At 44.9% G+C, this 27,318-nt stretch overlaps 1 protein-coding gene across 1 annotated transcript in view; it reads left to right on the forward strand.

Annotated features, from left to right (window-relative positions):
* Positions 1-27,318, forward strand: part of RASEF (RAS and EF-hand domain containing) — a 108,355-nt gene that overhangs the window by 34,365 nt on the left and 46,672 nt on the right. Inside the window, exons 2-3 of the mRNA XM_073546034.1 lie at positions 10,521-10,667; positions 16,881-16,971. Of these exons, the coding sequence (XP_073402135.1) occupies positions 10,521-10,667; positions 16,881-16,971 (238 nt within the window). The remainder of the gene's footprint in view (positions 1-10,520; positions 10,668-16,880; positions 16,972-27,318) is intronic.

A 27,318-nucleotide genomic window follows, 5' to 3' on the forward strand; every position in this document is an offset into this window, starting at 1 on the left:
ACCCTCTTTGAAGTCCTTGGAACTTTTTATAATTAGGTAAATGCGACCTCAGATGAAGAACATCATATGGCAAATAACACTGTTATTAATTGTCTTTAACAAAAATTAGGCTGCAATGCAGAAGCAGTGTATGAAAAATTAACCCCACCTGTACTGATTCCATAGGTATTACAAGGATAGGTAGCGGTAAAGTGCTGCTATTTATATCTCCTCGATTAATTGTTCTTTAGCAAATATGACCACCCTTAAAAAGGAAGAAGTTTTGGCAGTTTGTTGGTTTGGAGCATACAGTCAGGTGTCAACATAATGCCAAGGAGGAAATTCGTCAGCAATGATGTAAAGCTGCATTTACACTGCAACATAATTGTGTATGAGCGTTGATACATCATGCTTGTTTCACTCTTATCTTGCCTTGAAAACAGCCTACCATTCACCTGATCAGGTGAAATGATCATTTGTGCTGTGCAAAAAAAAATCATCGTTTACAACCAATTGCTAAAAGTTTACCGATCAGTGGTCGTTTCGTGCCACTGATCCAGCCATGCAAACGGACCTTAAGAGAAGCCGTTGTTGCTGTCCATCAATCTGGGAAGTGTTATAATGCCTTTTCTAAACAATTTGGAGTCCATCATTCTACAGTGAGAAAGATTATTCATAAGTGAAAAACATTCAAGACAGTAGACAATGTTCCCAATCTTCCCAACAGTGTTATTGACAGTCAACTCGGGAAGATCGGGCAACCAGTGCCACAAGTTAGGTTACCTCTTTAACTTCTGCAATACATCCCATACTACTCTCAGCGTTTGTCTATGGAGATTACATGGTTGTGTGCTTGATCTTATGCTCCTATTTGAAGGAAGTGTAGCTGAGACAGATAAACTCAATAACTTTGAGCAAATTGTTACTCATGGCCCTGGTGCACCAACCACATCAGTAGCCTGAGGCCACCGGACTGGAGCACTATGAACTTCCTCATGTACAGACTGGGGCTGAAATTCACCCCTGGCATTTCAAATCACACAGACCCCAGTTGAGATATATTACTAATATTACCTTGGATGGAGGAAAGGAAGATTTACTACAAGACCAATATTTCTAATGATACCTGTGGCCTGCTGGAGTAAGTGACAGAGTCAGCGAATTAGTGATCCATCACAAGTCTTAACAGCATGAGTGTCTTGAGAACACCGATTCTGTTAGCAACATAGCAGACAAGGCAGCCGATGACCAGACAGGGCCTTCTGGCATTTGCCAGAATTGCCGGATGGCCAGTCCGGCCCTGAACTTCCTCCTACTATAACCGGCACCTGACTATAGGCCACCACAACACCGTACATAGACTGTGCCACAATGTAATGATGTCATGAAGGAATGTCAGGGATCTCACAAGTAGAAAATTTTCTTAACTCTGGTCCTGTGGTCATGGATTACCATCATGTCTGGACCAGAGTCCTACAAGCCATTTTGATAAACTAATCCTTACATAACTGTAGTCAGTTGAGGGGCTTTGTTATGTAACGCTGTGGCCTGTAATATTAGATGGGTATGGTTCCTGTTCACAGGCATCTTCACAGATGATTGCAATAAGCACTTTAGCAGCAGCCCTATAGTTGCAGAGCAATTACCGTAACCTGATAACACACAATCATGTTTAGTACTTGATAATGCAATATGACGTAAGTGCCGTGTGATTTTTGTACAGGAGCCAAAGCACATAATGCTAGAATGGTGACATTGCGGTGAGGGTAAATCGGCAATCCTTACTATTTTATGCATTGTTTTGAGTTCAGTTTTGCACATGAGATTATGATTGCTTATTGATTTTAGTGGTAAAATAAAGACAAAAAGAAAATATGTCCCAGGTTCTTGTATTAAAGTAATGGTTGTCCCTAGTACCTAGTAAAAAATAATAAAATAGTAAAAATTAATATCCCCCCCAAAGGGGAGCACACATAAGAGTAAGGCTGTAATACCAAATGATATGATGCATATGCTGTGAGAGGCAGCAGTCTGCGCATCAGTGCCCCCTTTATTTAATAAGTTATATACTGTATATGGTACAAGATAGAAGACAAATAAACCAGTCATGGACTCATCGTTGGATGGATGTGTTCCCCCCGGCATCGCGACACGTTTCCCCACCAGAAGTGAGTTCATCAGGAGATCTATAGTGTGACACTACAAGCCGTCTCTGATCAGGGAATTCTGCTCCTGTTCTGTCTTTCTGAGCACGCCCACCATTAATGATTCGGCAGAGCGTTGCTGCCGAAATGCCCTGTCCAATCGCAAAAAGCACAGAGCAGCTTCGTACTGTATTGTATGGCTTCCATCAGAGGTATGATGTGATTTGGGAATATATCATGGCGTATACCTCTGACAGAAGACTCCGACATATGCCACTGTATAAGCCTCTATATGGAATATCTAGAATGCTACTACACCTCCATAGAGTAATAAAATAGAAGGTATATAGACATATAGCTCCCCAATGCAAGCTTTTAGGATGCTCAATTACTATATGTGGGGTCCCTAATTGCCCCCATAACTGGTTACAAAGGCTCAGAGGTAATATTGATGCTAACTCCTATAGTTCTATTTTTGGGAGGTGGAAGAATATCATGGGGCTTGTGCTTCCTACCATTAAAGTAGCAATACCTATGATGTAAGCACTAAATAAGCACTCCAACAACTTTTTGAAGTCAGTACCAGACCACTAGCCCATGCAGGCAAAGAGAAACCGCCTTTTTATCGCCATTCAGGTAAGAAAGCATCCAGTCCGGTAAATATCCCTGGATATAAGGCATGTAACGTGGAGTCAGAAGTCCTAATTCCATTCTCTGGCTACAAACGAATGGCAATATAGCCAATGTATGCCCTGTATTTTTCTTACACCAGATATAATTCATATATGTTCACATCATCAATCCCTGCTTTTTCTCTTCATTGTTCTATTTAAAACCATGATATAAACAAGTCCCATGTTCACAAACTAAAAAAGGTTTAAGGGATTGTCTAGCTGAATGAAAATGGTCCCAGATGTGTTTAAAAATGACATTTCTATAACTTAGTAATATAGTTTAAAGGAAAGCCGCCAGTTGATTCATGCCACCCGAGGCACAGGCTCCTATAGTCTAAGCATCCATGCCGGTTGGGTCCTCCCTCTTGGATTAGTCATCTTGTCCCCGGCTGCATTTTTAGCTGAGTATTCCTCTGAAATTTTGCCCATGCACCCACTTGTATGGGTACTCGTGATCCGAATTCCAGAGGCCATTGCAGCATGCTGTGATTTTTTTCCTCATGATGAATCAGCATGAGAACATAATCGCAGATCAGCACTGCACCTTAGTAGGACATTGGGACGAGTGCTGTCTGATATAGCACTGGGCCATGATATACACTAAAGTAAACTTGTCATTTCAGGTAACTGTTCACAATAAGCTGCCATATGTGTACTCATGCTGAATAATACTCTCTCTGGCCATTTGTGTGACTTGTACCCTGCATTTGTTTTGGCAGTGTTCTCCCATTTTAATCTCTGTGTCCAGTTTTCAGTTGTTTCTGAGCTAGTAGGGAGAGATTAGCTGTTATGATGTCTCCAGGCACACAGCGGACTAGGTGAAGCCCCTCCTTGGGCCCTTGTGCAGGGGTGGGCCCTCTACTCCACCTGCTACGCGGCTTGTCTGTGAGTAGTTACTAGCGTTACACCTATACAGTGGCCCAGGGACACGCGAAAATGGCCAATTAGTATTACATGTCCACATTCTAGCTTATAAGATAAATAAGATATAAATGATTTGTTACTCGTGATTAATCTCATGGGTGGGTCACTTTACTGTCTATATAGCATCCTATTTTTGATAAATCGCTTTGTTTTATATCAGCAGTAAAATAATATTATCTTTGTCAGGATACAGCTGTGTCCCCTACATGAGGCACTCTGATTTTTATGGGTTGTTTTTGTTTTTATTGTTATCATCAATAAAGAATTGTTTTTAATTTATGATGGATCTTTTCTTTACTTTGATAGCCAAAGTATGGGTATACTAAACAAATAAAGTTCCGTTTATACTCGTGTATAAGCCGACCCGGGTAAAAGCTGATCCCCCTAATTTTGCCACAAAAAACTGGGAAAACTTATTGACTCGCATATAAGCCTAGGGTGGAAAATGCAGCAGCTACTGGTAAATCTCAATCATAAAAATAGATACCCATAAAAATAAAATTAATTGAGACATCAGTATGTTAAATGTTTTTGAATATCCATATCCATAAAGGTTATTGCCGCATAAAATGCTCCATATATTATGCCCCATAAGATGCTCCATAGATTATTCCCCCATAAGATGCTCCTTAGATTATGCCACCATAACATGCTCCATAGATTATGCCCCCATAAGATGCTCCATAGATTATGACCCCATAAGATGTTCCATAAAATGCTCCATAGATTATGCCCCCATAAGCTGCTGCATAGATTATGCCCCCATATGCTGCCCCATAGAATGGGCTCCATAAGATGCTCCATAGATTATGCTCCATAAGATGCTCCATAGATTATGCCCCCATATGCTACCCCACAGATTATGCCTCCATATGCCGCTGCTGCAAAAAAAAATGACATACTCACCTCGTCGCTGGGGGCCAGGTGCCGGTGTCCTGAGCAGCCGGCTCAGGGCCCCAGCACCTGCAATATTCACCTGTCCCATCGTTGCGCCTGCTCTGTCTTCCAGGTTCTGTCAGTGACATTCAGGCAGCAGAGGGCGCGGCGCACGCTAACTATGTCATCGCGCCCTCTGCTGCCTAAACGTCACTGACAGAGGACGTGGAGGACAGAGCGACGCGCAGCAATGGACCGAGGACAGGTGAATATCGCATATACTTACCCCTTCCTGGCACGGTCTCTGCAGCCCCTGCATCTCTGGCAGCTCTTCCTTCAGTGGTCACGTGGTACTGCTCATTAAAGTCATGAATATGTGCACGTGACCGCTGAAGGAAGGCGTGGGAGAAGCAGTTGGGCTGCAGTGCCAAGGGGGTAAGTATGATCTTTGACACCCCCGCTCCCCCTCCCCCGCTGACCCCCATTGTATAACTCGCGTATAAGCCGAGAGAGGGGGGGGGGGGTGGACTTTCAGCCCAAAAAAATGGGCTGAAAATCTCGGCTTATAGGCGAGTATATATGGGTAGGTAACAATCCAGCCAGTATTATTGCATTTAGTAGGGTGACCATAACCAAGCCATCGGGGGGGGGGGATGAGAGAGGGAGCAGTAAGAGGTGTGGTTGGGCAGGTGGGGGGGTAATAATTGCCCCTCACTGGCCCTCAGTAATAATGATCTTGTTTGAGTGTCTATACAATAATTAGGACCCCTTTGTACAACAGCCTGTAAAACTGCGCAACAAATTTCAGGGAAGTTCTTGTCCTGAGAAAATTTTATTGTATCTTATAGATTTTAATATGCTGAACACGAATATGTGCTCCAAAAGTCTGTATCACGTAATTTTTTTAACCTCTTCATGACCGGAGCTTTTTTCGATTTTTCGTTTTCATTTTTTGCTCCCCTTCTTTCCAGAGCCATATCTTTTTTATTTTTCTGGCAATATGGCCGTGTGAGGGCTTACTTTTTGCAGGATGAGTTGTACTTTTGAACGATGTAAATGATTTTACCATGTCGTGTACTCGAAAACGGGAAAAAAATTCCAAGTGCGGTGAAATTGCAAAAAAAAGTGCAATCCCACACTGGTTGCTTGTTGGCTTTTTTGCTAGGTTCACTGAATGCTAAAACTGACCTGCCATTATGATTCTCCAGGTCATTACGAGTTCATAGAAACCAAACATGTCTAGGTTCTCTTTTATCTAAATGGTGAAAAAAAATTCCAAACTTTGCTTAAAAAAAAAAAAATTGTGCCATTTTCCGGGACCCATAGCCTCCCCATTTTTCGTGATCTCGGGTTGGGTGTGGGCTTATTTTTTGCGTGCCGAGCTGACATTTTTAATGATACCACTTTTGTGCAGATTCGTTCCTTTGATTGCCTGTTATTGCATTTTAATGCAATGTCGCGGTGACCAAAAAAACCTAATTCTGGCCTTTTGATTGTTTTTTATCGCTACGCCGTTTAGTGATCAGTTTAATTCTATTTTTATTGATAGATCGGGCGATTCTGAACGAGGTTTGATTTTTTTTATTGTTTTATTTTGATTTGGGCGAAAGGGGGGTGATTTGAACGTTCATGTTTTTTAAATTTTTTTATTTCTTTAAACACTTTTTTTTTTTACTTTTGGCATGCTTCAATAGCCTCCATAGGAGGCTAGAAGCTGCCATAGCGCGATTGCCTCTGCTACATAGAGGTGATGCTCAGATCACCTCTATGCAGCAGAATTACAGGCTTGCTATGAGCGCCGACCACAGGGTGGCGCTCATAGCAATCTGCCATCAACAACCATAGAGGTCTCGCGGAAACCTCTGGTTGTGATGGCAATGCAGCGATGACCCCCGATCACGTGACGGGGGTCGTCGCTGCGTGTATTTCCGGACTGGCTTCCGGAATTGCATTTAAATGCCCGCTGTCAGAGTTTGACAGCGGCATTTAACTACTTAATAGATGCGGGCGGATCGCGATTCTGCTCGCACCTATTGCGGGCACATGTCAGCTGTTAAAAACAGTCTACATTAGACTGTTAAAATATATACTCAGAGAAACACGGAGTAACTGAATCCACAACGAATTTTAATAAAGTATAACAAATTTTATTATGACAAATGTGTACAATAAATATTCATAGCAAAGTTGCACATGACTAGCTGACACCAAGAATCGGGGATGGGGGAAAACACATGACCCACTGCACCAAATAATTAAACCCTGCTCAATGGAAAGCCCAAATGATGTATGTATAAAGCGCTGCTGTCTATAATCATTACAATAAGATCACAACCATAATAGGTCTAAAAGAGGCAGCAGGCTTAAACGGCTGACACAAAATGAGAAGGGGCAGCGGCAAGCACATCCCATATCCTGCATAATAACGCCATAATGGCAAAATATAAAACAAAGGGAGAGCTTACCGAAGATGCCCAGGTACCCCAGAGTGTGGAGAGATCCCCGACGCGTGTTTCGCGCTACCAAGGAGCGCTTTCTCAAGGAGATGTGTTATAAACAGTCTACAGTACATTATGACGTCCGAGACACTACATACATGTGCATCGATGCAAAAGCAATGGTTCAAAAGTGTTTTGCAGACGACTTTTGTTTATAATCCGTGTCAGATGCTTCTCAAATAAGACTCCAGCAATAGTCAGCCAGCATCGATGTACTCCACTTTCTCTGGTACCTTTTCTCCATCAGCACAATGTCTTGGTGAAATCTTTCACCGTGTTCATCTCTAACGGCAACAAGATTGGCTGGAAAAAGTCCAAGTGAGAATGTAGAAAATGCATTTTTAGTGACATATTGCATTTCATCAAATGATATGCTGTGAGCATGTTGTCCACGAGTTGTTCAAAGTTTGGTGCCCTGCTGTTGCCAAGGAAGTTGAAGGTCACATCTTTAAAGACTCTCCATGACACTTGTTCAGCACCTTGCAAAAGACCATCAAAGCTACTGTCATTCACTATATCACTGATCTGTGGGCCAATAAAAATACCTTCTTTAATCTTTGCATCACTTATTCTTGGAAATTTCTCTTGCAAGCAAGAAAAGGCTTTCGATTCTTTGTTCATTGCTTTGACAAAATTCTTCATAGGCCCAAGTTTAATATGCAAAGGAGGGAGAGTTATCTTTGCTGGATCAACGAGAGGATTATGTTTAACATTCTTCTGTCCAGCAACCAGGTTTTCGCGGAGTAGCCAGTCCTTTCTGAAATAGTGCATTTCTTGTGCACAACTGTCCCACTCACAAATAAAACAACAATACTTGGTATATGCAAGCTGCAGTGCAAGAATAAGTGCAACAATTTTTAGATCACCACATATGTTCCACTTATATTTTCTATAATGTGGGTCTACAGTAGCTCCATATTCTCATATGTTTCTTTAATGTGTATGGCATGTCCAATAGGTATAGAAGGATAGATATTTCCGTTGTGTAGTAAAACAGCCTTCAGACTTAAAACTGACTAGTCAATGAACAGTTACCATTCCTTCGGGTCATGTTTGCATCCAAGAGCACCAAACAATCCCAAGACGTCGTTGCAAAAGATTAAACTGTCGACATGGTTGAAAAATTGATTAAAGTCTTCTTGACGACTGCGAAAAACATAAACTATTGTTCCTGGTAATAAGAGATTCCGTTCTTGTAGCCTTGATCCCAATAGTTCTGCCTGCCTCTTTGACAATTTCAAATCTCTGACCAAGTCACTCATATCAGCTTGACTGAACAGATGTGAATTAGATGTAGAAGGCTCAAAGTCTGGGTCTGCAGCAGTTTCATTTTCCACTGACATTGTTAGTTCATCTTCGTCGTCCTCCATTGTCCATACTTTGGGTGGCTTTGGAACACGAAGACTTTCATCGTGTGGCACTGGTCTTATGGCTGAAGGAAGATTAGGATATTCTATTGATTTCTTGTTGTTTGCTGAATATCCTGTTACATTTGTAAGGCAGAAGTAGCAATCTGTTACATGATCTCTCTTCTCTCTCCATATCATTGGGTCAGCGAACGGCATTGAAGGTCGTGATCCATTCAGCCATGCTCTAACTATGTCAGTATTGTCTTTTGATTCCTCCCCTGCCCAGGAGATGTGGTATACTCCGTACACGGTCAGCCGAATAATTCACTGCGCCTGCGCGGAATTCGCATAATAAGTGCTTGCATATGTGTAGATCAGCAATTTATGTTATTTCAGTGGAAAATTCAGAATATACTGTTTCAGAAAAAGTTCATATACGTGCTTTTAGAATTATAACAGAATATTATCATGTTTCGTATCATTTCTCAAAAACCTTATGGGTCACCCTCCCAGGGCTGTGGGAGTACTCGGTACCGGGCCCGATGAGCTTCAATGGGAGATGTCACGGTAGCTGAGACCCGGCCCTTGGCCCTGGGCGACCATTGTAAAAGGGGAAAGTGTATAAATGATTTGTGACGCCACCTGTGGTGTTCGGCAATGAAGATGTTAAGCCGACGCTGCAGACAGATCCTCTGGGACAGATGGTGTGGTGCAGCAATGATGTTATAGCCCTCCACAGGCAGGGCTGTAGTCCCAGGGCAGAGTAGGTGAAGTGACACTTAGATGGTCTAGTGTCGGGCACAAGGGATGTAGCAGTGCTGGGCAGGTTGACGCAGTAATGAGTGGAGGACACCAGGACATGTAGTTCCAAAGCTTTACTCACAGTCTGTTGCAGGTACAGGTGCCCGCATCCGTGCCGTGTCCTCCGGGTCAGGAGCTCAGCCAACTTCCAGACAAGATGAAGTACTCCTTTCCAACACTCCGCCAACATATGTGCCTTTTCTGAACGTCTCCCTCTTAGCGCCTTTGAGTGAAGTACTCACAGTACTGAGTTACATTGGAGTTCCTCCTGTCAGATGTTCCTAAGAATTCTACTTGTACGGCAGACAGCTGTAGCCTGCTTCGGGGACTCCTTACTACTTAGTCCCGGCTCACTATCATTGCTGTTGTGCCCCCAAGTCTTGTGTGGGAATAAAGTGGTCACTACCTCTATTCCTCCGGTGTCTGCTGCAGGACCATTAGTATCCATACAACCTCGGGGACCGGACCCCGGCCTTGCGCTCAGAACTTGAGAAGGGTTCTCCTCTAACCCTGGTCCTTGTTCTCTTATTCTCCTTACGTTCCGTACTAATCCTTCTTTCTTATGGAGAATCAGGCTTTCTTTCTCTGTCTCTTCCCTGTGCCAGCAGACCCTGGTCACTAAGGTCGGCTGCAGCACTTCCTTCATCCGTCCCTCTCTCAGGGATCTCTCAACTCAACTCCCTGTCACTCTCTGACCTTCTGTCAGACTGACTGACTAAATCCTCACTCTTCCCGCTCTTTAGTGTAAACTAAGCTCCACCCGCCTCCCAGCACGTTTCGTGTTCCAAGCAGGGAGCCACAAAGGGGTGCTATGCTACACTACTTTGTGGTGTGGGGTGCAGGTGTTGGAGTGTGGTCAGGTGTCTCCACCTTACCTAGATGGTGGGGTACCATACCTCGGGAGGAGGTGCAGTACCTCTGTGGCGACTGAACCTTCAGGGGCGCCACACTTACGTGATAGGAAAAATCTGAATTCATTTCTGAAATCAGCATGAAAAAATCTATCAGGAACACTCAAAATTGTCCGAGGGACAAAACCTTCGTAACACAGTGTAATCAATCCCCCAACTTGTAGGCTTGTTTTACACTAGGTTGAATGTGGCAGTAGCCCAGTGACCCGGGCACCAAGCATTTATTAGGATTATACAAATAACTTACTGTATGTAATGATCTCTCCAACTTGGCCTCTCTCCAGCATTATTACGCACGAGACCGGATTTTTTCCTTATATTGAGTGAGAGTGGATATGACTGAAGGGTTTCTTTTACTCTGCAGGAAAGAACAAGCCAATGTACTATACCAGAACATCACCATCGTGGAACCTCTCCTAATCCAACAATACGAACATGTCATCAGAAACTTTGTTCGGGAGATCAGACTTCAAAGCTCAGAAATGGAGAATTTGGCTATTGCTGTTAAAAGGTACTTTTTGCTCCTTCAAACTGTGTTTCAAGTGTGTTTTTCTACCACAATAAATAATTGCTATGAAAGGAAACTGATATTGTGGCTGTCGTGACCTTCATGTATATGAACCATATTGATGGTGAACAGAGTTTTCTTTGCTTTTTAGATCTGTGCAGTAGCAGCTAATGATGTGTTTATACAATGTTTCAATGATTAAATTCAATGTATACATGTACAGTATGTATGCTAATTATGCTGCCCTTACTCCAGTGATGCTTCTCTACCGCTGTTCCCAATCTTTGTTGACAGGTTGCAGCAGTGACGTCACACCTACAGTTCACTTAAGTACGGCAGTCAGTCACCGTGGCATAGTGGTGTGTACCATCTGCATTGGCACAGACGTGGCCTCATAGGACATTGTTCTTTTCACTGTATATTACAATGCTAAAGTATTGCAGCATTGTATTTTTCATAATATCACAGTTTTCTCTGCTCCAGATCTAGTAGTTCTCTGAATGCTGAGCTCTGTATAGTCCCACCCACACCACTGATGGGCAGCGTTCTGTGTATGCTGTGCTTAGGCAGAAAACTGCCAATCAGTGGTGAGGGCTGGATTTTACAGAGCTTATTAATATGGATGAATACATGGCAGTAGATAAACTAGTCCTCTAGTGAAAACTCCTTGCTGATAAAATGGATTTTGTCAAAACTACAGCAAGCAACCAAGTAAAGGGACACGTCACTGGAATCAGGGTCTCCATCTCTGAATGATGCTGCTCTCGGTTTACAGACCAGGAGACAGATTTGCTTTAAGGCAGGTATATTATAATGCTTCAAAAACCAATATGCCTTGTAAGAATAACCTGCTATGCAGATGTTTATGGCCACTATTATTAGGCCCCAGAATGCCATAGGAAAGCATCCATAATCACTTTGCAAGGGGGCCAATGGGCTGCCACAGTGAGCCCCCTTCTGTTAAACAACTTAGATACCACCATAGACCATGACTTTTAAAGTTTTTAATGGGGTTATTCACTAATAGATAATCCCTTAATAGTGTGCCTATTGAGGTGAAGAAAAAATTAAAATCATATTTATCTCTCAGACTATTGCTGCTCCTCCATCCTATTTACCCCCATTTATCTATTCCGAGCAACACCTGCTGCAGTGTTCACATTTCATCCAGGCTGAGACAGGGAGAGATCTATCACTCCAGGGCAGCAGGCGGGGAGAAGTTGTGACTAGCTAATTTTACACTGTTTTTCTCTGAAATTCCTCAGTGTTTCAGAGTTATATATGGCTGAAATCATACATTCAGTGTCTAATACTTGCTGCCCATAGATCGGCAGGCAGTTTATCCAGTAGTGGACAACCCCGTTAAATGATCATTATTGAGTTCTGACCAGTGCCTAATGTCCAAGGCTTTTAGAAATAGCCTGGGCATGTGGACTTTGCAGTCTGTGGACTGCAGCATGTGGACTGTGCAGCCTTAGTGGTATGCAGCCTGTGGACTGTGCAGAATGTGGACTGTGCAGAATGTGGACTGTGCAGCCTGTGGACTGTGCAGCCTGTGTGGTACGCAGCCTGTGGACTGTGCAGCCTGTGTGGTATGCAGCCTGTGTGGTATGCAGCCTGTGTGGTATGCAGCCTGTGTGGCTTGCAGCCTGTGGACTGTGCAGAATGTGGATTCTGCAGCCTGTGGACTGTGCAGCCTGTGGACTGTGCAGCCTGTGAGGTATGCAGCCTGTGGACTGTGCAGCCTGTGGACTGTGCAGCCTGTGTGGTATGCAGCCTGTGGACTCTGCAGCCTGTGGACTGTGCAGCCTGTAGACTGTGCAGCCTGTGTGGTATGCAGCTTGTGGACTGTACATCCTGTGGACTGTGCAGCCTTAGTGGTATGCAGTCTGTGGACTGTGCAGAATGTGAACTGTGCAGCCTCTGTGGTATGCAGCCTGTGGACTATGCAGCCTGTGGACTGCAGCATGTGGACTGTGCAGCCTTAGTGGTATGCAGCCTGTGGACTGTGCAGAATGTAGACTGTGCAGAATGTGGACTGTGCAGCCTGTGTGGTATGCAGCCTGTGGACTGCAGCATGTGTGGTATGCAGCCTATGGACTGTGCAGCATGTGGACTGTGCAGCCTTAGTGGTATGCAGCCTGTGGACTGTGCAGCCTGTGAACTGTGCAGCCTTAGTGGTATGCAGCCTGTGGACTGTGCAGAATGTGAACTGTGCAGCCTGTGTGGTATGCAGCCTATGGACTGTGCAGCCTGTGAGGTATGCAGCCTGTGTAGCCTGTGTGGTATGCAGCCTTAGTGGTATGCAGCCTGTGGACTGTGCAGCTTGTGGACTGTGCATCCTGTGGACTGTGCAGCCTTAGTGGTATGCAGCCTGTGGACTGTGCAGAATGTGAACTGTGCAGCCTGTGTGGTATGCAGCCTGTGGACTATGCAGCCTGTGGACTGCAGCATGTGGACTGTGCAGCCTTAGTGGTATGCAGCCTGTGGACTGTGCAGAATGTAGACTGTGCAGAATGTGGACTATGCAGCCTGTGGTATGCAGCCAGTGGACTGCAGCATGTGTGGTATGCAGCCTGTGGACTGTGCAGCATGTGAACTGTGCAGCCTGTGTGGTATGCAGCCTGTGAGGTATGCAGCCTGTGTAGCCTGTGTGGTATGCAGCCTTAGTGGTATGCAGCCTGTGGACTGTGCAGCCTTTGGACTGTGCAGCCTGTGTGGTATGCAGCCTGTGTAGCCTGTGTGGCATGCAGCCTTAGTGGTATGCAGCCTGTGGACTGTGCAGCCTGTGGACTGTGCAGCATGTGGACTGTGCAGCCTGTGTGGTATGCAGTCTGTGGACTCTGTAGCCTGTGTGGTATGCAGCCTTAGTGGTATGCAGCCTGTGGACTGTGCAGCCTTAGTGGTATGCAGCCTGTGGACTGTGCGCAGAATGTGGACTGTGCAGCCTGTGTGGTATGCAGCCTGTGGACTGTGCAGACTGTGAACTGTGCAGCATGTGTACTGTGCAGCCTGTGTGGTATGCAGCCTCTGTAGTATGCAGCCTGTGGACTGCAGCCTCTGGACTGTGCAGAATGTGGACTGTGCAGCATGAGGACTGTGCAGCATGAGGACTGTGCAGCCTGTGGACTGTGCAGCCTGTGGACTGTGAAGCCTGTGGACTGTGCAGCCTGTGTGGTGTGGAGCCTGTGGACTGTGCAGCCTGTGGACTGTGCAGCCTGTGGACTGTGCAGTCTGTGGTCTGAGCAGCCTGTGGACTGTGCAGTCTGTGGACTGTGCAGCCTGTGTGGTGTGCAGCCTGTGGACTGTGCAGCCTGTGTGGTATGCAGCATGTGGACTGAGCAGCCTGTGGACTGAGCAGCCTGTGTAGTATGCAGCCTGTGGACTGTGCAGCCTGTGGACTGTGCAGCCTGTGGACTGAGCAGCCTGTGGACTGTGCAGCATGTGGACTGTGCAGCCTGTGTGGTGTGCAGCCTGTGGACTGTGCAGTCTGTGGACTGAGCAGCCTGTGGACTGTGCAGCTTGTGAACTGTGCAGCCTTTGTGGTATGCAGCATGTGGACTGTGCAGCCTGTGGACTGTGCAGCCTGTGGACTGTGCAGCCTGTGGACTGTGCAGCCTGTGGACTGTGCAGCCTGTGGACTGAGCAGCATGTGGACTGTGCAGCCTGTGTGGTGTGCAGCCTGTGGACTTTGCAGCCTGTGGACTGTGCAGTCTGTGGACTGAGCAGCCTGTGGACTGTGCAGCATGTGAACTGTGCAGCCTTTGTGGTATGCAGCATGTGGACTGTGCAGCATGTGGACTGTGCAGCCTGTGGACTGTGCAGCCTGTGAACTGTGCAGCATGTGTACTGTGCAGCCTGTGTGGTATGCAGCCTCTGTAGTATGCAGCCTGTGGACTGCAGCCTGTGGACTGTGCAGCCTGAGTGGTATGCAGCCTGTGGACTGTGCAGAATGTGGACTGTGCAGCATGAGGACTGTGCAGCATGAGGACTGTGCAGCCTGTGGACTGTGCAGCCTGTGGACTGTGAAGCCTGTGGACTGTGCAGCCTGTGTGGTGTGCAGCCTGTGGACTGTGCAGCCTGTGGACTGTGCAGCCTGTGGACTGTGCAGTCTGTGGTCTGAGCAGCCTGTGGACTGTGCAGTCTGTGGACTGTGCAGCCTGTGTGGTGTTCAGCCTGTGGACTGTGCAGCCTGTGTGGTATGCAGCATGTGGACTGAGCAGCCTGTGTAGTATGCAGCCTGTGGACTGTGCAGCCTGTGGACTGAGCAGCCTGTGGACTGTGCAGCATGTGGACTGTGCAGCCTGTGTGGTGTGCAGCCTGTGGACTGTGCAGCCTGTGGACTGAGCAGCCTGTGGACTGTGCAGCATGTGAACTGTGCAGCCTTTGTGGTATGCAGCCTGTGGACTGTGAAGCATGTGGACTGTGCAGCCTGTGGACTGTGCAGCCTGTGTGGTATGCAGCCTGTGGACTGAGCAGCCTGTGGACTGTGCAGCCTGTGGACTGTGCAGCCTGTGGACTGTGCAGCATGTGGACTGTGCAGCCTGTGGACTGTGCAGCCTGTGGACTGTGCAGCCTGTGGACTGTGCAGTCTGTGGACTGAGCAGCCTGTGGACTGTGCAGCATGTGAACTGTGCAGCCTTTGTGGTATGCAGCCTGTGGACTGTGCAGCATGTGGACTGTGCAGCCTGTGGACTGTGCAGCCTGTGTGGTATGCAGCCTGTGGACTGAGCAGCCTGTGGACTGAGCAGCCTGTGGACTGAGCAGCCTGAGTGGTATGCAGCCTGTGGACTGAGCAGCCTGTGGACTGTGCAGCCTGTGGACTGTGCAGCCTGTGGACTGAGCAGCCTGTGGACTGTGCAGCATGTGGACTGTGCAGCCTGTGTGGTGTGCAGCCTGTGGACTGTGCAGCCTGTGGACTGTGCTGTCTGTGGACTGAGCAGCCTGTGGACTGTGCTGCATGTGAACTGTGCAGCCTTTGTGGTATGCAGCCAGTGGACTGTGCAGCATGTGGACTGTGCAGCCTGTGGACTGTGCAGCCTGTGTGGTATGCAGCCTGTGGACTGAGCAGCCTGTGGACTGAGCAGCCTGTGTGGTATGCAGCCTGTGGACTGAGCAGCCTGTGGACTGAGCAGCTTGTGGACTGTGAAGCCTGTGGACTGTGCAGCCTGTGTGGTATGCAGCCTGTGGACTGAGCAGCCTGTGGACTGTGCAGCCTGAGTGGTATGCAGCCTGTGGACTGAGCAGCCTGTGGACTGAGCAGCCTGTGGACTGAGCAGCTTGTGGACTGTGAAGCCTGTGGACTGTGCAGCCTGTGTGGTATGCAGCCTGTGGACTGAGCAGCCTGTGGACTGTGCAGCCTGAGTGGTATGCAGCCTGTGGACTGAGCAGCCTGTGGACTGAGCAGCCTGTGGACTGAGCAGCTTGTGGACTGTGAAGCCTGTGGACTGTGCAGCCTGTGGACTGTGCAGTCTGTGGACTGAGCAGCCTGTGGACTGTGCAGCATGTGGACTGTGCAGCCTGTGGACTGTGAAGCCTGTGGACTGAGCAGTCTGTGGACTGTGCAGCCTGTGTGGTATCCAGCCAAAAAAACTGCCAGGCAAATCACGGGGTACTGGAGTAGAGTCCTGCCAAATAAAACATCTAGAAGCCTTATTCACGTAAAAAAAAACCCAACTCACTTAACCACAAAGGCCAACTTAAAAAGGCGCAAATCGTTTGATGAATTTGTTGTGAATCCAAAAGTGACTAATCGAGAGGTGTTCACGCCAAAAAAAAAACTGGTGGAAATGCAGTGATGATTTGGGTCCTGTGTGGAAATGGAGGAGTCATGCACACCACTGAAATGTATGGAAGGTGATAGCATGGAGAGCTACTACTAAAAGGTGCCAACATTATTGTTAGGTAAACCTGTGGACCTGTCTAAAATAAGGGTCCTAGTGCCCAAATGTAAGATGCCCATGGAATAACGTAGGCAGGTCTTTGGATTTACACTAAAGGGCTGGTCGTGTTATGGTCTTTATTTTGATTTCTGTCTCTTTGGTGGCATTTGCCCTCTGTAACCTCACAGTGAGCGCTACAGTATTACATTGAGAAAATAATATCCCGTTACATTGCATAAAAAAGCATTTTGTGCCCTTTTTTCTGTCAATAAATGAAAGTAAGGGAAGAGTTGGACAGTTTTTGTTTGCTGATGGTTTTGATTTTCAATTGTAGAGCCCAGGACAAAGCAGCCATGCAGCTGAGCGAGCTAGAAGAAGAGATGGATCATCGGATACAGGCTGCCGAGAGCAGGATAAAGAAAGAGGTTGGCTGGCCATTTCATACTGTAGATATTCATTGTAAAGTAAGACCCTCGGAGACACATATTTCACTGTAAGGGCAGTCTGGGTATGAAAGAACGCTTATGATTTCTTACCGAACATTGTAAGTGTCTTCAACATGGATAAGACTATTTGTCCTTCAGGGTGATAAGTGGCACAGAAGCATGTAGGTTGATGTGCATCTACATCTCCTCTAGTGGAGGAAGTTACCCCTTGAATTTACCCATATTTCATTGCACCTTAGAATTTTTTTACCTCTGGGCGCTAGTATTTCCTTCTCATTTTGTATACCGCTGTCCACCCCAACCAATACACTGGTTTGAAATTGGGTCTACAACAGCGATCTCCAATTTGGATGTTCCTTGAACCAAGATTGTGTCAGCTTCTTTAAAAGCCAACTAGGTCACTGGGTGTAATGGTCAATGTCCAGTTATCTAGGACATCTTTCCCACACCAGGTGAGTCTCCGATTCTACCCTTGTGGGTTATAATTATAATTATTTTGACAACACTGCTTCATTTTTTAATCTTCAATTGTTTATGTTCACAAATACGGTATAATTCTACTACATTTGTCTTTCTTGGCTTTTAGTCAATTTTTTGGGGGTAATTAAACACTTAAAAGTGTATCTCCATATGCTGTTTCTTTATTTGATGCAGAGATTTTGAAAATCACGATATAACAGCAGCCTAAAGAAGAATGTTTATGAAAATCACAGCCAAAAAATTCAACAAAAGCAGCGTAAAAGCTATACCCTAAAGAATGACATCATGATTTTCCCAGACAATTGTGAATTAATTGATTAAAAATATGGTCAGCTTGCTTTATAATATCACATGCAGAATGCTCTGGCTCATTCCACCAAGGCAATGTCTACATGTGTGAATAAATGGGCTTCCTCTGAGTACCTCAGTTGTTAACGGGGCGTCAATGAGGAGTGAAGAGTACTCTGCACAGTGAAAGACAAGAAGTCTCCAGCGAACACAGGCAGATAGAGCTGCAGCTGTGAACAATTGCTTTATCTCACTCCAGTGCTGGATTCACAGCCACACTGCTCTGTAGTACTGAGTATTATCTTCCATGCCAATGCTGCTTCTATCATGTGCTACAGAAATAGAAGAGAAGGAATCTCTCTCTGTACACAGTTTATCAGAGACATCATAACAGCTAGTCTTCACTCATCAGCTAAGAGAGAACAGAAAATTAAAGACTGAGCCTGTCATGGGAAAACTGGTGAAAAATGCAGGATTCACATCATGTACACACATAGTATAGTTTGTTTTGAAAAATATCTGAAATGGCAGATATTATTTATGGAATTCCTATTTCCTGTGGTTATGGCCACATGGAACTTATTTTACTGCTGAATTTCCATTGGAAAAATTCAGATTAAATTTAGTGGATTTTATTTCCGATATTGTTGCAAAAATGCTGCAGGATTGGACGCCTCTGTCACCCTGTCCGTTGCAAAGGGTGAAATCTATGGTGAAAGGCTGCAGGAGAAATTGACATGTTTTGAAAATCCGCAGCACATGTCAATCTGCAGCTCAACCTCAGGGCAGGCAGTGTAATATACGCTGTGGATTTTCTGCCCAGGAAAATCTCAATGGAAAATCCACTGCGTATTTGCTTTGTGTGCACATAAAAATGAACAATATGTTCCAAATTATTTTTACTTAATAGTCTATATGTCTTTTTTGCCATTTAGCACACATAGGATAGACAGTCATTCCATCTCACCCAGATGGGTAACTGCCGGTGCAGCCAAAGACAACAAGCATACACAAATCTGCCTAGAAGGTAAACATCCCTGAGTGTGGAGTTCCTGCTAGACTGCGTTTGCAGAATTGCGAATTTTGTTACCTCTGTGAACACAAACAATTTACTAGTTGCTATGTGCTGAGGGCAGTGTCTTTGGTACTTTACTACATATGCTCCATTTATTTTTGGCTAAAAACCACAGCAAACAAGAAGGCATCTTGGGACAGAAAGGTGAAGGCATGCGTAAGGTAGAAAACTAGTAGTGATGAGCGAGTATACTCGTTGCTCGGGTTTTCCTGAGCACGCTCCGGTGATCTCTGAGTATTTGGATGTGCTCGGAGAGTTAGTGTTTGTCAACGCAGCTGCATGATTTATGGCTGCTAGACAGCCTGAATACGTGAGGGGATTTCCTAACAAACAGGCATTCCTCACATGTATTCAGGCTGTCTAGCAGTCGCAAATCATGCAGCTGCGTCGACAAACACTAAATCTCAGAGCACGCCAAAATACTCGGGGAAAACCCGAGCAACGAGTATACTCGCTCTTCACTAAAAACTGGACCAAATACAGAACAGCAGGCCATAAAATATGCAGTAACAGTGACGTTCACTTACTCATTGACTCCATATCGATAAAGATGCAGTGCAGGTGAACAAAATCATATTAGAGCATTGATGGGAGAAGGTGCCATATTTCTAGAATCTAGCATTATCTTATGGTTGGAGGGTGGGAAATGGGAACCAACCTCTGGGATTGGCACTGATCGTGTGAAGGAAGGGGCTGATTCAGAGCTGTGGCTCCTTCAATGTTCTTCACTCTACAGTGTAGCCTGTTACCCTTCACTATACAAGAGAACAGCAGCACAGCTTAGATGAAACGTGGTGCACCCTTGGTGTGCCCAACAGTTCAGTGCACCATCCCACATATTTGTTTCTCATCTATCTTTGCCCTCTACTGGCTCCTATAAAGCCAGAGCTGTCAGTCAAGGAAGAGGAGGATGGAGATAGATAAAAACAAGTAGGTGGGAAGGTGCACTGACCTACTCGGTCACCCCTAGGGAACACGGGTTTAAACAGTTCAGTACACATCCGACTGGCTGACTATTACAGTTCCCTGGAGAATAAAGTTCATTTTCTCCCTAAGTCCAGGCACCTGCCAGCACTATAATGCTATTAGCCTGCAGATTAGCCCCATATTAGCATTTTTTCTGGTGACAGGTGCCACATAGCAAATTGTCATGCAATGTTTTTTTTTTACAGAACAAATCCATCATGCTCCATGATGACCCCATGCTTGTCAATCTCTACTGAGATGCCACCAATTGTTGAGTCAGGGCTGGAGAGACTTTTGGAGGAAGTGATCATTTTATTTTGACAGGTTTTTTTCATGGTTTCACCAATCTCCGCTATAGCAACAGAAATGACTCCTCGCTTTCTTTTATTAATATAGGAGACAGATAAAGATAAAGTGAGATGATGTGTGAAAATATATTTTCTAGCTGTCTGGAAAAAGTTGAGAAATCTCAACCTAGCAGACCGACTACAGACTCTCCGATGGTGGCAGCTTCCATGCCGTGTCTGTTGGCAATTTAGGTTCCTAGTTGTGGAAAATCTCTTTGAATCATTATGACGTAGGATGAGGGCCTGAACAGCAGTATCAGAGGGTCGGCTTAGAAAAGGTGGTTTTCCTAGATACATTTCTTAGAGTAAACGAATACACCTATAAGGCAAATTCTGCGCGCCTGCTTAGTCTTTACTTTGTGGGCTGATAGTACGCTGCACATCTGTGTGAGCCTAGGAAACGCCTCTCTTGCACAGAAACACAAGAACTGTTGCTAGACTACATAAGATACAGCCTATGTTGGATTTTCAGGATCACCGTATATACCCTTGAACAGTCCATTTTCTTTGTTCTTACTCGCCACAGGTTTATGTGTTATTCTCAGGGAAGAAGAGGCATAGCTGGAACTACAATGAAAGGTTTCTAGATAGCATTATGTGAATTGAAATATGGTATAATTTTATACTAATTATATATTGCTATATTAGGCTTCTTTTACACTTACCGTGTTTTTGCGGGCCTTTTTTATCTTTCTTTTTTCTATGGTGTGCTGTGTGCCATACGGCCGTGAGCCTGCTCGATCTTTTTCACAGCGTATGGACACGGCCCCCGTCGCTTCCGGTTTTGCGGAACGCCGTTTTTTTTTTCCAATGCTATTTCCATAGTATTAGAAAAATGAAAAATGTCAATCTGCGAGTTTTTTGCGGTTTGTTATTGCGGCAGACCGTAAAAATTGCGGCGATACGGCTTGCAAAAACAGGCCGCAAAAAACCCGGTAAGTGTAAAAGTAGCCTTAGCGGTCTAGAAAATACCATTGATGCATGAATGTGTTTGTACCACCAGTTAAGGGTTTTCTTCAGGGCTGTACAGGTTGTACTGCTATTGAGGCCCAATTCCAAAATAGGGCCCAATCTCCACCTGCTGCTGGTGGTCATCCCGCAGGCAAAAACGTGCTGAAGTGTGTCCTATGTATTCCATGCAGGTAGTCTTCTAATTCTTCTTCTAGTAATTCTTTACATTTGTGTTATTAGCCACATTTAAGGCAAGATATGTCCACCACTGTGTATGGGAAGGCGAATAGTCTTTGCTGAAAAAGAATTATGTTATCCACTGTCGGGCACAGACCAGAGAGGGCCCCAGTTCAAGAATATTATATGGGCTGTAGGGATTCACGCTCTCAGGTAGGCAGTAGGTAGCGTTCATACAGGCACTGAATTCTTGTATCAAAACAATCTGACATTTATTTCCAGTGGTTGCACAGTACCAAAATAAAGCCATAAGTCCCTAGCCTTGGCCAGGCGTTAAATAAACAATACAGACCCAGTTCAGTCCACCAAAACAGCTATCATCCATAGCAACCTGTGATACTTACAGTTTGGTGTGCATGGCCTGTGCAGTCACTTCTCAGAGAGAGATTCCAGATTGTCTCTATGTTCAGCTTCAACACAAATCCAGTCTGGTCAGCTTCCCCAGCTCACTGACTATGGTGAACACCATGTCTGGTTATATGCTGCAGAGCCAGCCAGGTACACTAATCAGAGATTCTAGAGCTAGGATTTAACCCTAGCCAACCTGGCTTTGCTACAGGGTGCTTTATAGTCCAATAGCTAATCATAATGCGCAATTCCACATGCTTTTGAAGGTGAAAGTGAACCCCAGTGTGGCTGCACAGGTTGCACCAATGGTATGTCTGCCCCTGATATTATCATCCAATGTTGCATGATTGGCGGCTGCTAGACAGCCTGAATACCTGTGTGGAATGCCTGTTTGTTAGGGAATCCTCACATGTATTCAGCCTGTCAACAAGTTGCAAATCATGCAGCTGAGACGATGAAAACTAAACCTCTGAGCACGCCAAAATACTCGGAGGTCACCCGAGCATGCTACTCGCCTATCACTCATGAAGATCCCATTCAGTTGCACATTACCTGCATGTGGGACAATGTCGCCTGTGTTTGGGTGAACCTTTCATCCAAGAATAATACTTTTCATGCCAAGACACAGGGGTGAAATTACCATATGAGGAATTTTTTAAAGTCAGTTTTGCATCTGGCTGTGTTACCATTATTTTCAGCAAATTAATCAATGTCTCCTAAATTTTGCATATCTTTACGTACAGTTGTGGCCAAAAGTATTGACACCCCTGCAATTCTGTCAGATAATACTCAGTTTCTTCCTGAAAATGATTGCAAACACAAATTCTTTGTTATTATTATCTTCATTTAATTAGTCTTAAATGAAAAAACACAAAAAGAATTGTCCTAAAGCCAAATTGGATATAATTCCACACCAAACATAAAAAAGAGGGTGGACAAAAGTATTGTCACTGTTCGAAAAATCATGTGATGCTTCTCTAATTTGTGTAATTAACAGCACCTGTAACTTACCTGTGGCACCTAACAGGTGTTGGCAATAACTAAATCACACTTGCAGCCAGTTGACATGGATTAAAGTTGACTCAACCTCTGTCCTGTGTCCTTGTGTGTACCACATTGAGCATGGAGAAAAGAAAGAAAACCAAAAAACTCTGAGGACATGAGAAACCAAATTGTGAGGAAGCATGAGCAATCTCAAGGCTACAAGTCCATCTCCAAAGACCTGAATGTTCCTGTGTCTACCGTGCGCAGTGACATCAAGAAGTTTAAAGCCCATGGCACTGAGGCTAACCTCCCTAGATGTGGACAGAAAAGAAAAATTGACAAGAGATTTCAACGCAAGATTGTGCGGATGTTGGAAAAAGAACCTCGACTAACATCCAAACAAGTTCAAGCTGCCCTGTAGTCCGAGGGTACAACAGTGTCCACCCGTGCTATCCGTCGGCGTCTGAATGAAAAGGGACTGTATGGTAGGAGACCCAGGAAGACCCCACTTCTTACCCCAAGACATAAAAAAGGCAGGCTGGAGTTTGCCAAAACTTACCTGAAAAAGCCTAAAACATTTTGGAAGACTGTTCTCTGGTCAGATGAGACAAAAGTAGAGCTTTTTGGGCAAAGGCATCAACATAGAGTTTACAGGAGAAAAAAAAGGCATTCAAAGAAAAGAACACGGTCCCTACAGTCAAACATGGCGGAGGTTCCCTGACGTTTTGGGGTTGCTTTGCTGCCTCTTGCACTGGACAGCTTGACCGTGTGCATGGCATTATGAAGTCAGAAGACTACCAACAAATTTTGCAGCATAATGTAGGGCCCGTGTGAGAAAGCTGGGTCTCCTTCAGAGGTCATGGGTCTTCCAGCAGGACAATGACCCAAAACACACTTCAAAAAGCACTAGAAAATGGTTTGAGAGAAAGCACTGGAGACTTCTAAGGTGGCCAGCAATGAGTCCAGACCTGAATCCCATAGAACACCTGTGGAGAGACCAAAAAATGGCAGTTTGGAGAAGGCACCCTTCAAATATCAGGGACCTGGAGTAGTTTGCCAAAGAAGAATGGTCTAAAATTCCAGCAGAGCATTGTAAGAAACTCGTTGATGGTTACCGGAAGCGGTTGGTCGCAGTTATTTTCTCTTTTGTGTTTTTTCATTTAAGACAAATTAAATGAAACTAATAATACCAAAGAATTTGTGTTTGCAATCGTTTTCAGGAAGAAACTGAGTATTATCTGTCAGAATTGCAGGGGTGTCAATACTTTTGGCCACAACTGTATAACACAGCAGTTTTTCCACTGTTTAGTCCACCCACTACTGGTGTGAGAACTCCATACTTTGATACATTCCCCTGATAATATTACCATCGCACCATAATTCTAGCTATTCTATCACCAAAATATGTACACAGATCATTGGAATAATATTAGACATATTTACTAGCAATGATGAACCTTGCCAGGCACAGTATAAAATTGTCTACAACATAGGACCTGTCTTTGGCTAGGGTCGCATTCGCCTAGTGGTCTCTGCACAGCACTAATTTGGGTTTCTGTCACAATCCTTGATAAATTGTATTCCAACGGGAACCTCTGATGGAACCATTCTATGGAAGGAAGCCAATGGGGTCACGGTGGGCACAGTTTGGCCTTTGTCCTGGTCATATTCATCTTTTTAAGACATGTACAAACAGGTGGTCTGCCAAGTTAATGGCTCTGTCGAATTTCCCGTTGGAATACAGTTTTTTGGGTATTCAGACAGAATCCGTGACATAGTGCTCACCGGAGAGTATTACTAGTGTGCGCCAAGAGGTGATATGAAATGGGAAACAGTCTACGGTCCGACAAATGTGTCTCAGATTAGTAAGTCTAAATGCGGCACTTTCTTTAAATTTAATGAGCGATGTATGAAATTCTTTGAGGATGTGTGCTATACCGTCCATGTGTACTATGTGGGTGGGTAAACCAGCGTTTTGTCACTGATGGGGTGCTGCGGCTTTTTTGCTGATTTGAGGATAGAACTCCTTAGATGAGGTTTTTTTGTCTCATGAGAAATAACTGTATACCACTTTCTGAGCAAGTGTCCTGATCACACAGAAATAGCAGATGTGCTGGGTGTGTAGATATTTCCATGGCCGGCTATGTTCTCAGGTGAATTGGCTTAGTTACGCATGGCTGCCTTTTACTGACCGTGACGTGTCTGTGTGCAAGCTGATTCTAGATGCACGGAGGTTGGTCACTTCAGGAGGTGTTTCCAGCGCGCAGGATCTTTTGTCTCACAGGCTCCCCTGTATTTTGGCTTTTATTTGTCACTATGGTTATGTAAAATGTTAGAGGCGATCATTTATAGAGTAGAAGTAAATGAGTTCTGTCTATGGAAAGTTCTGATGAAATAACCTGCACCCCTGTTCTCAACCTTTACTCGCCATCCAGTGTAATCAGAATTAGTCATGTCACATTCGTTATACCGTGCCGTGTCCTACATAACGAGTGGGGTGTAAGGAAAAAGTGTGACACTTTGTACTTTCATCTTTAGAATCTCCCTAATGTCCCTTTTTAAACATTAAAGGAAATCTGTAAGCAGGTTTTTGCTATCCCATCTGAGAACAGCACAATGTAGGGGCAGAGATCCTGATTTCAGCAATATAACACATACTGGGATGCTTGCTGCAGTTCTAATAAAATCACTGTTTTATCTGCTGAAGAACTAGCAGGTCTCTGAATGCTGAGCTCTGTATAACCCCGCCCACACCACTGATTGGCAGCTTTTGTGTACACTGTGCATAGGTAGAAAGCTGTCAATCAGTGATTGCAACGCGTTTATACAGAGCTCATGAATATGAAGGACTACACGGCAATGATTTTATTAAAACTACAGCAAGCAGCTCAGTAAGGCTGGTTTCACATTTGCGCTTTTGTGCGCTGCGCATCGTGCGCACCCGTGCGCATGCGCACTGCGCACCTATGTTTAACATGACGTGCGCATGGTCTTGCGCACACTTGCGTTTTCGTGCGCATGCGTTTTTTTGTCTTTTGCGCCAGGCGCGCCAGACGCAACATGTTGGATTTTTTGGTGCGCCCTGTCTCGGCAAAAAAACGCATGCGCACGCTTGCGCACGGAATGCGCAAAAACAACACATTGAAGTCTATGGGAACGCATGCGTGCGCATGGTCTTGCGCACGGTTGCGTTTTTTTGCGCATGCGTTATTGAGTGAAACAAGTCTAGAATGTTCTCTAGACAATGGAAAACATGTCACACCTAAAAACGCATGTGCATAAAAAAACGCAAACGCATGCAAAAACGCATGTAAAACGCAAGCAACGCTGCGTTTTTTTGGCGCATCAGCGTGCGCATGATGTTAAAAAAACGCGCGTTTGTTTTGCGTTTTTCTTTGCATTTTTTATGCGCACGATGCGCTGCGCAAAAAAAGGCTAATGTGAAACTAGCCTAAGTGACATATCACTGGAATTAGTGTCTCCTTCTGTACATTATGGTGATCTCAGATCAGATGGCCATAACCTGGCGACAGATTTTCCAAATAATAGTTTAGGAGAAAAACTACTCTCCCTGATCTCACTAATACTTTACACTTGTCAGCATTCATTGTTTTGTATCTAGTGTAGAAAACTCTGGCTCACATGTTCTGTAGGACATTTTGTGTTAATATATAGCTCCCTTGTGCAGGAGCGTCATTTCTTCACCACAATAGAGAGCGACCTACAAGACTCTTTCACGCTGGAGGACCCCTCCTGACCTGCAATACAGAAATAACCCAGTGATTGGAATGGGCCCTGTGTAATGCTTAGTTTGTCCTGTGGGAGTGCTGCAGGGAAAATAAACAGATTACAACTGATTGCTGGAGGAACACATCTAGGTATTGTGAAGGCACCCTTCCAACAAGTCTATATTGCGCGGACAAATAATTAGCGTCGCACATGGAAACTGCTACTTTTTCTGAGAGCTTTCCAGTATACGGTATGATCTGATGTGTCACAAATGTGTATCAAATTGATAAAGCAAATAGTACAAATATTGTCTGCCTGCCTACATCAGATTTCCTCAGGTCATAAAAATTGCAAAAAAGGGAGAAATTCATGTACATGTTCAGGAACGTGGTGCGTGTCACATTAGTGCTGCCATCTTGTTATTTAAACCCCCCCGTCCTGATACTTTTTACAAATGTTTTCTAACCTCATGCCACGTTTCTTTAAGACAATCGCACATACCGTGTTAGTGCGAGTGTTGCTTCTGTAACGAAACAATATATGTAAAGTATGTTTGTTTTTCTCCAGATTTACATAGAAGTGGCTTCCTTTACATGGCGATTAAAAGCAAAATGGGCCTTTGGCGCCCCCTAGGGGAGAATAATATGTGCAGCACAGGCTGAAGGATTTGTGCAGTAACATTACGTTCGGCTCATCCTATCAGACATAAGGGTTCATACACGTCAGTTTATTTAGGAGTCATATCATGTGGGTTCTGAATCTGGGTGTCAAACATGGAGGGTGCACACTGCCATACCAAATGTGTCTTTATGCAGAGTTTGTATTAAAAAAAGCGCTGCTTGCTGCAGTCAATGCTGTTTCGTTTTTGCAGTGTATCCTGACCCAGAGGCTTTAATCCCTTGAGGGAATATTTCCACCCAG

Source organism: Dendrobates tinctorius, unplaced genomic scaffold, assembly GCF_039654945.1.
Source record: "Dendrobates tinctorius isolate UK_male_01 unplaced genomic scaffold, ASM3965494v1 ptg000144l, whole genome shotgun sequence".
NCBI lineage: Eukaryota > Metazoa > Chordata > Amphibia > Anura > Dendrobatidae > Dendrobates > Dendrobates tinctorius.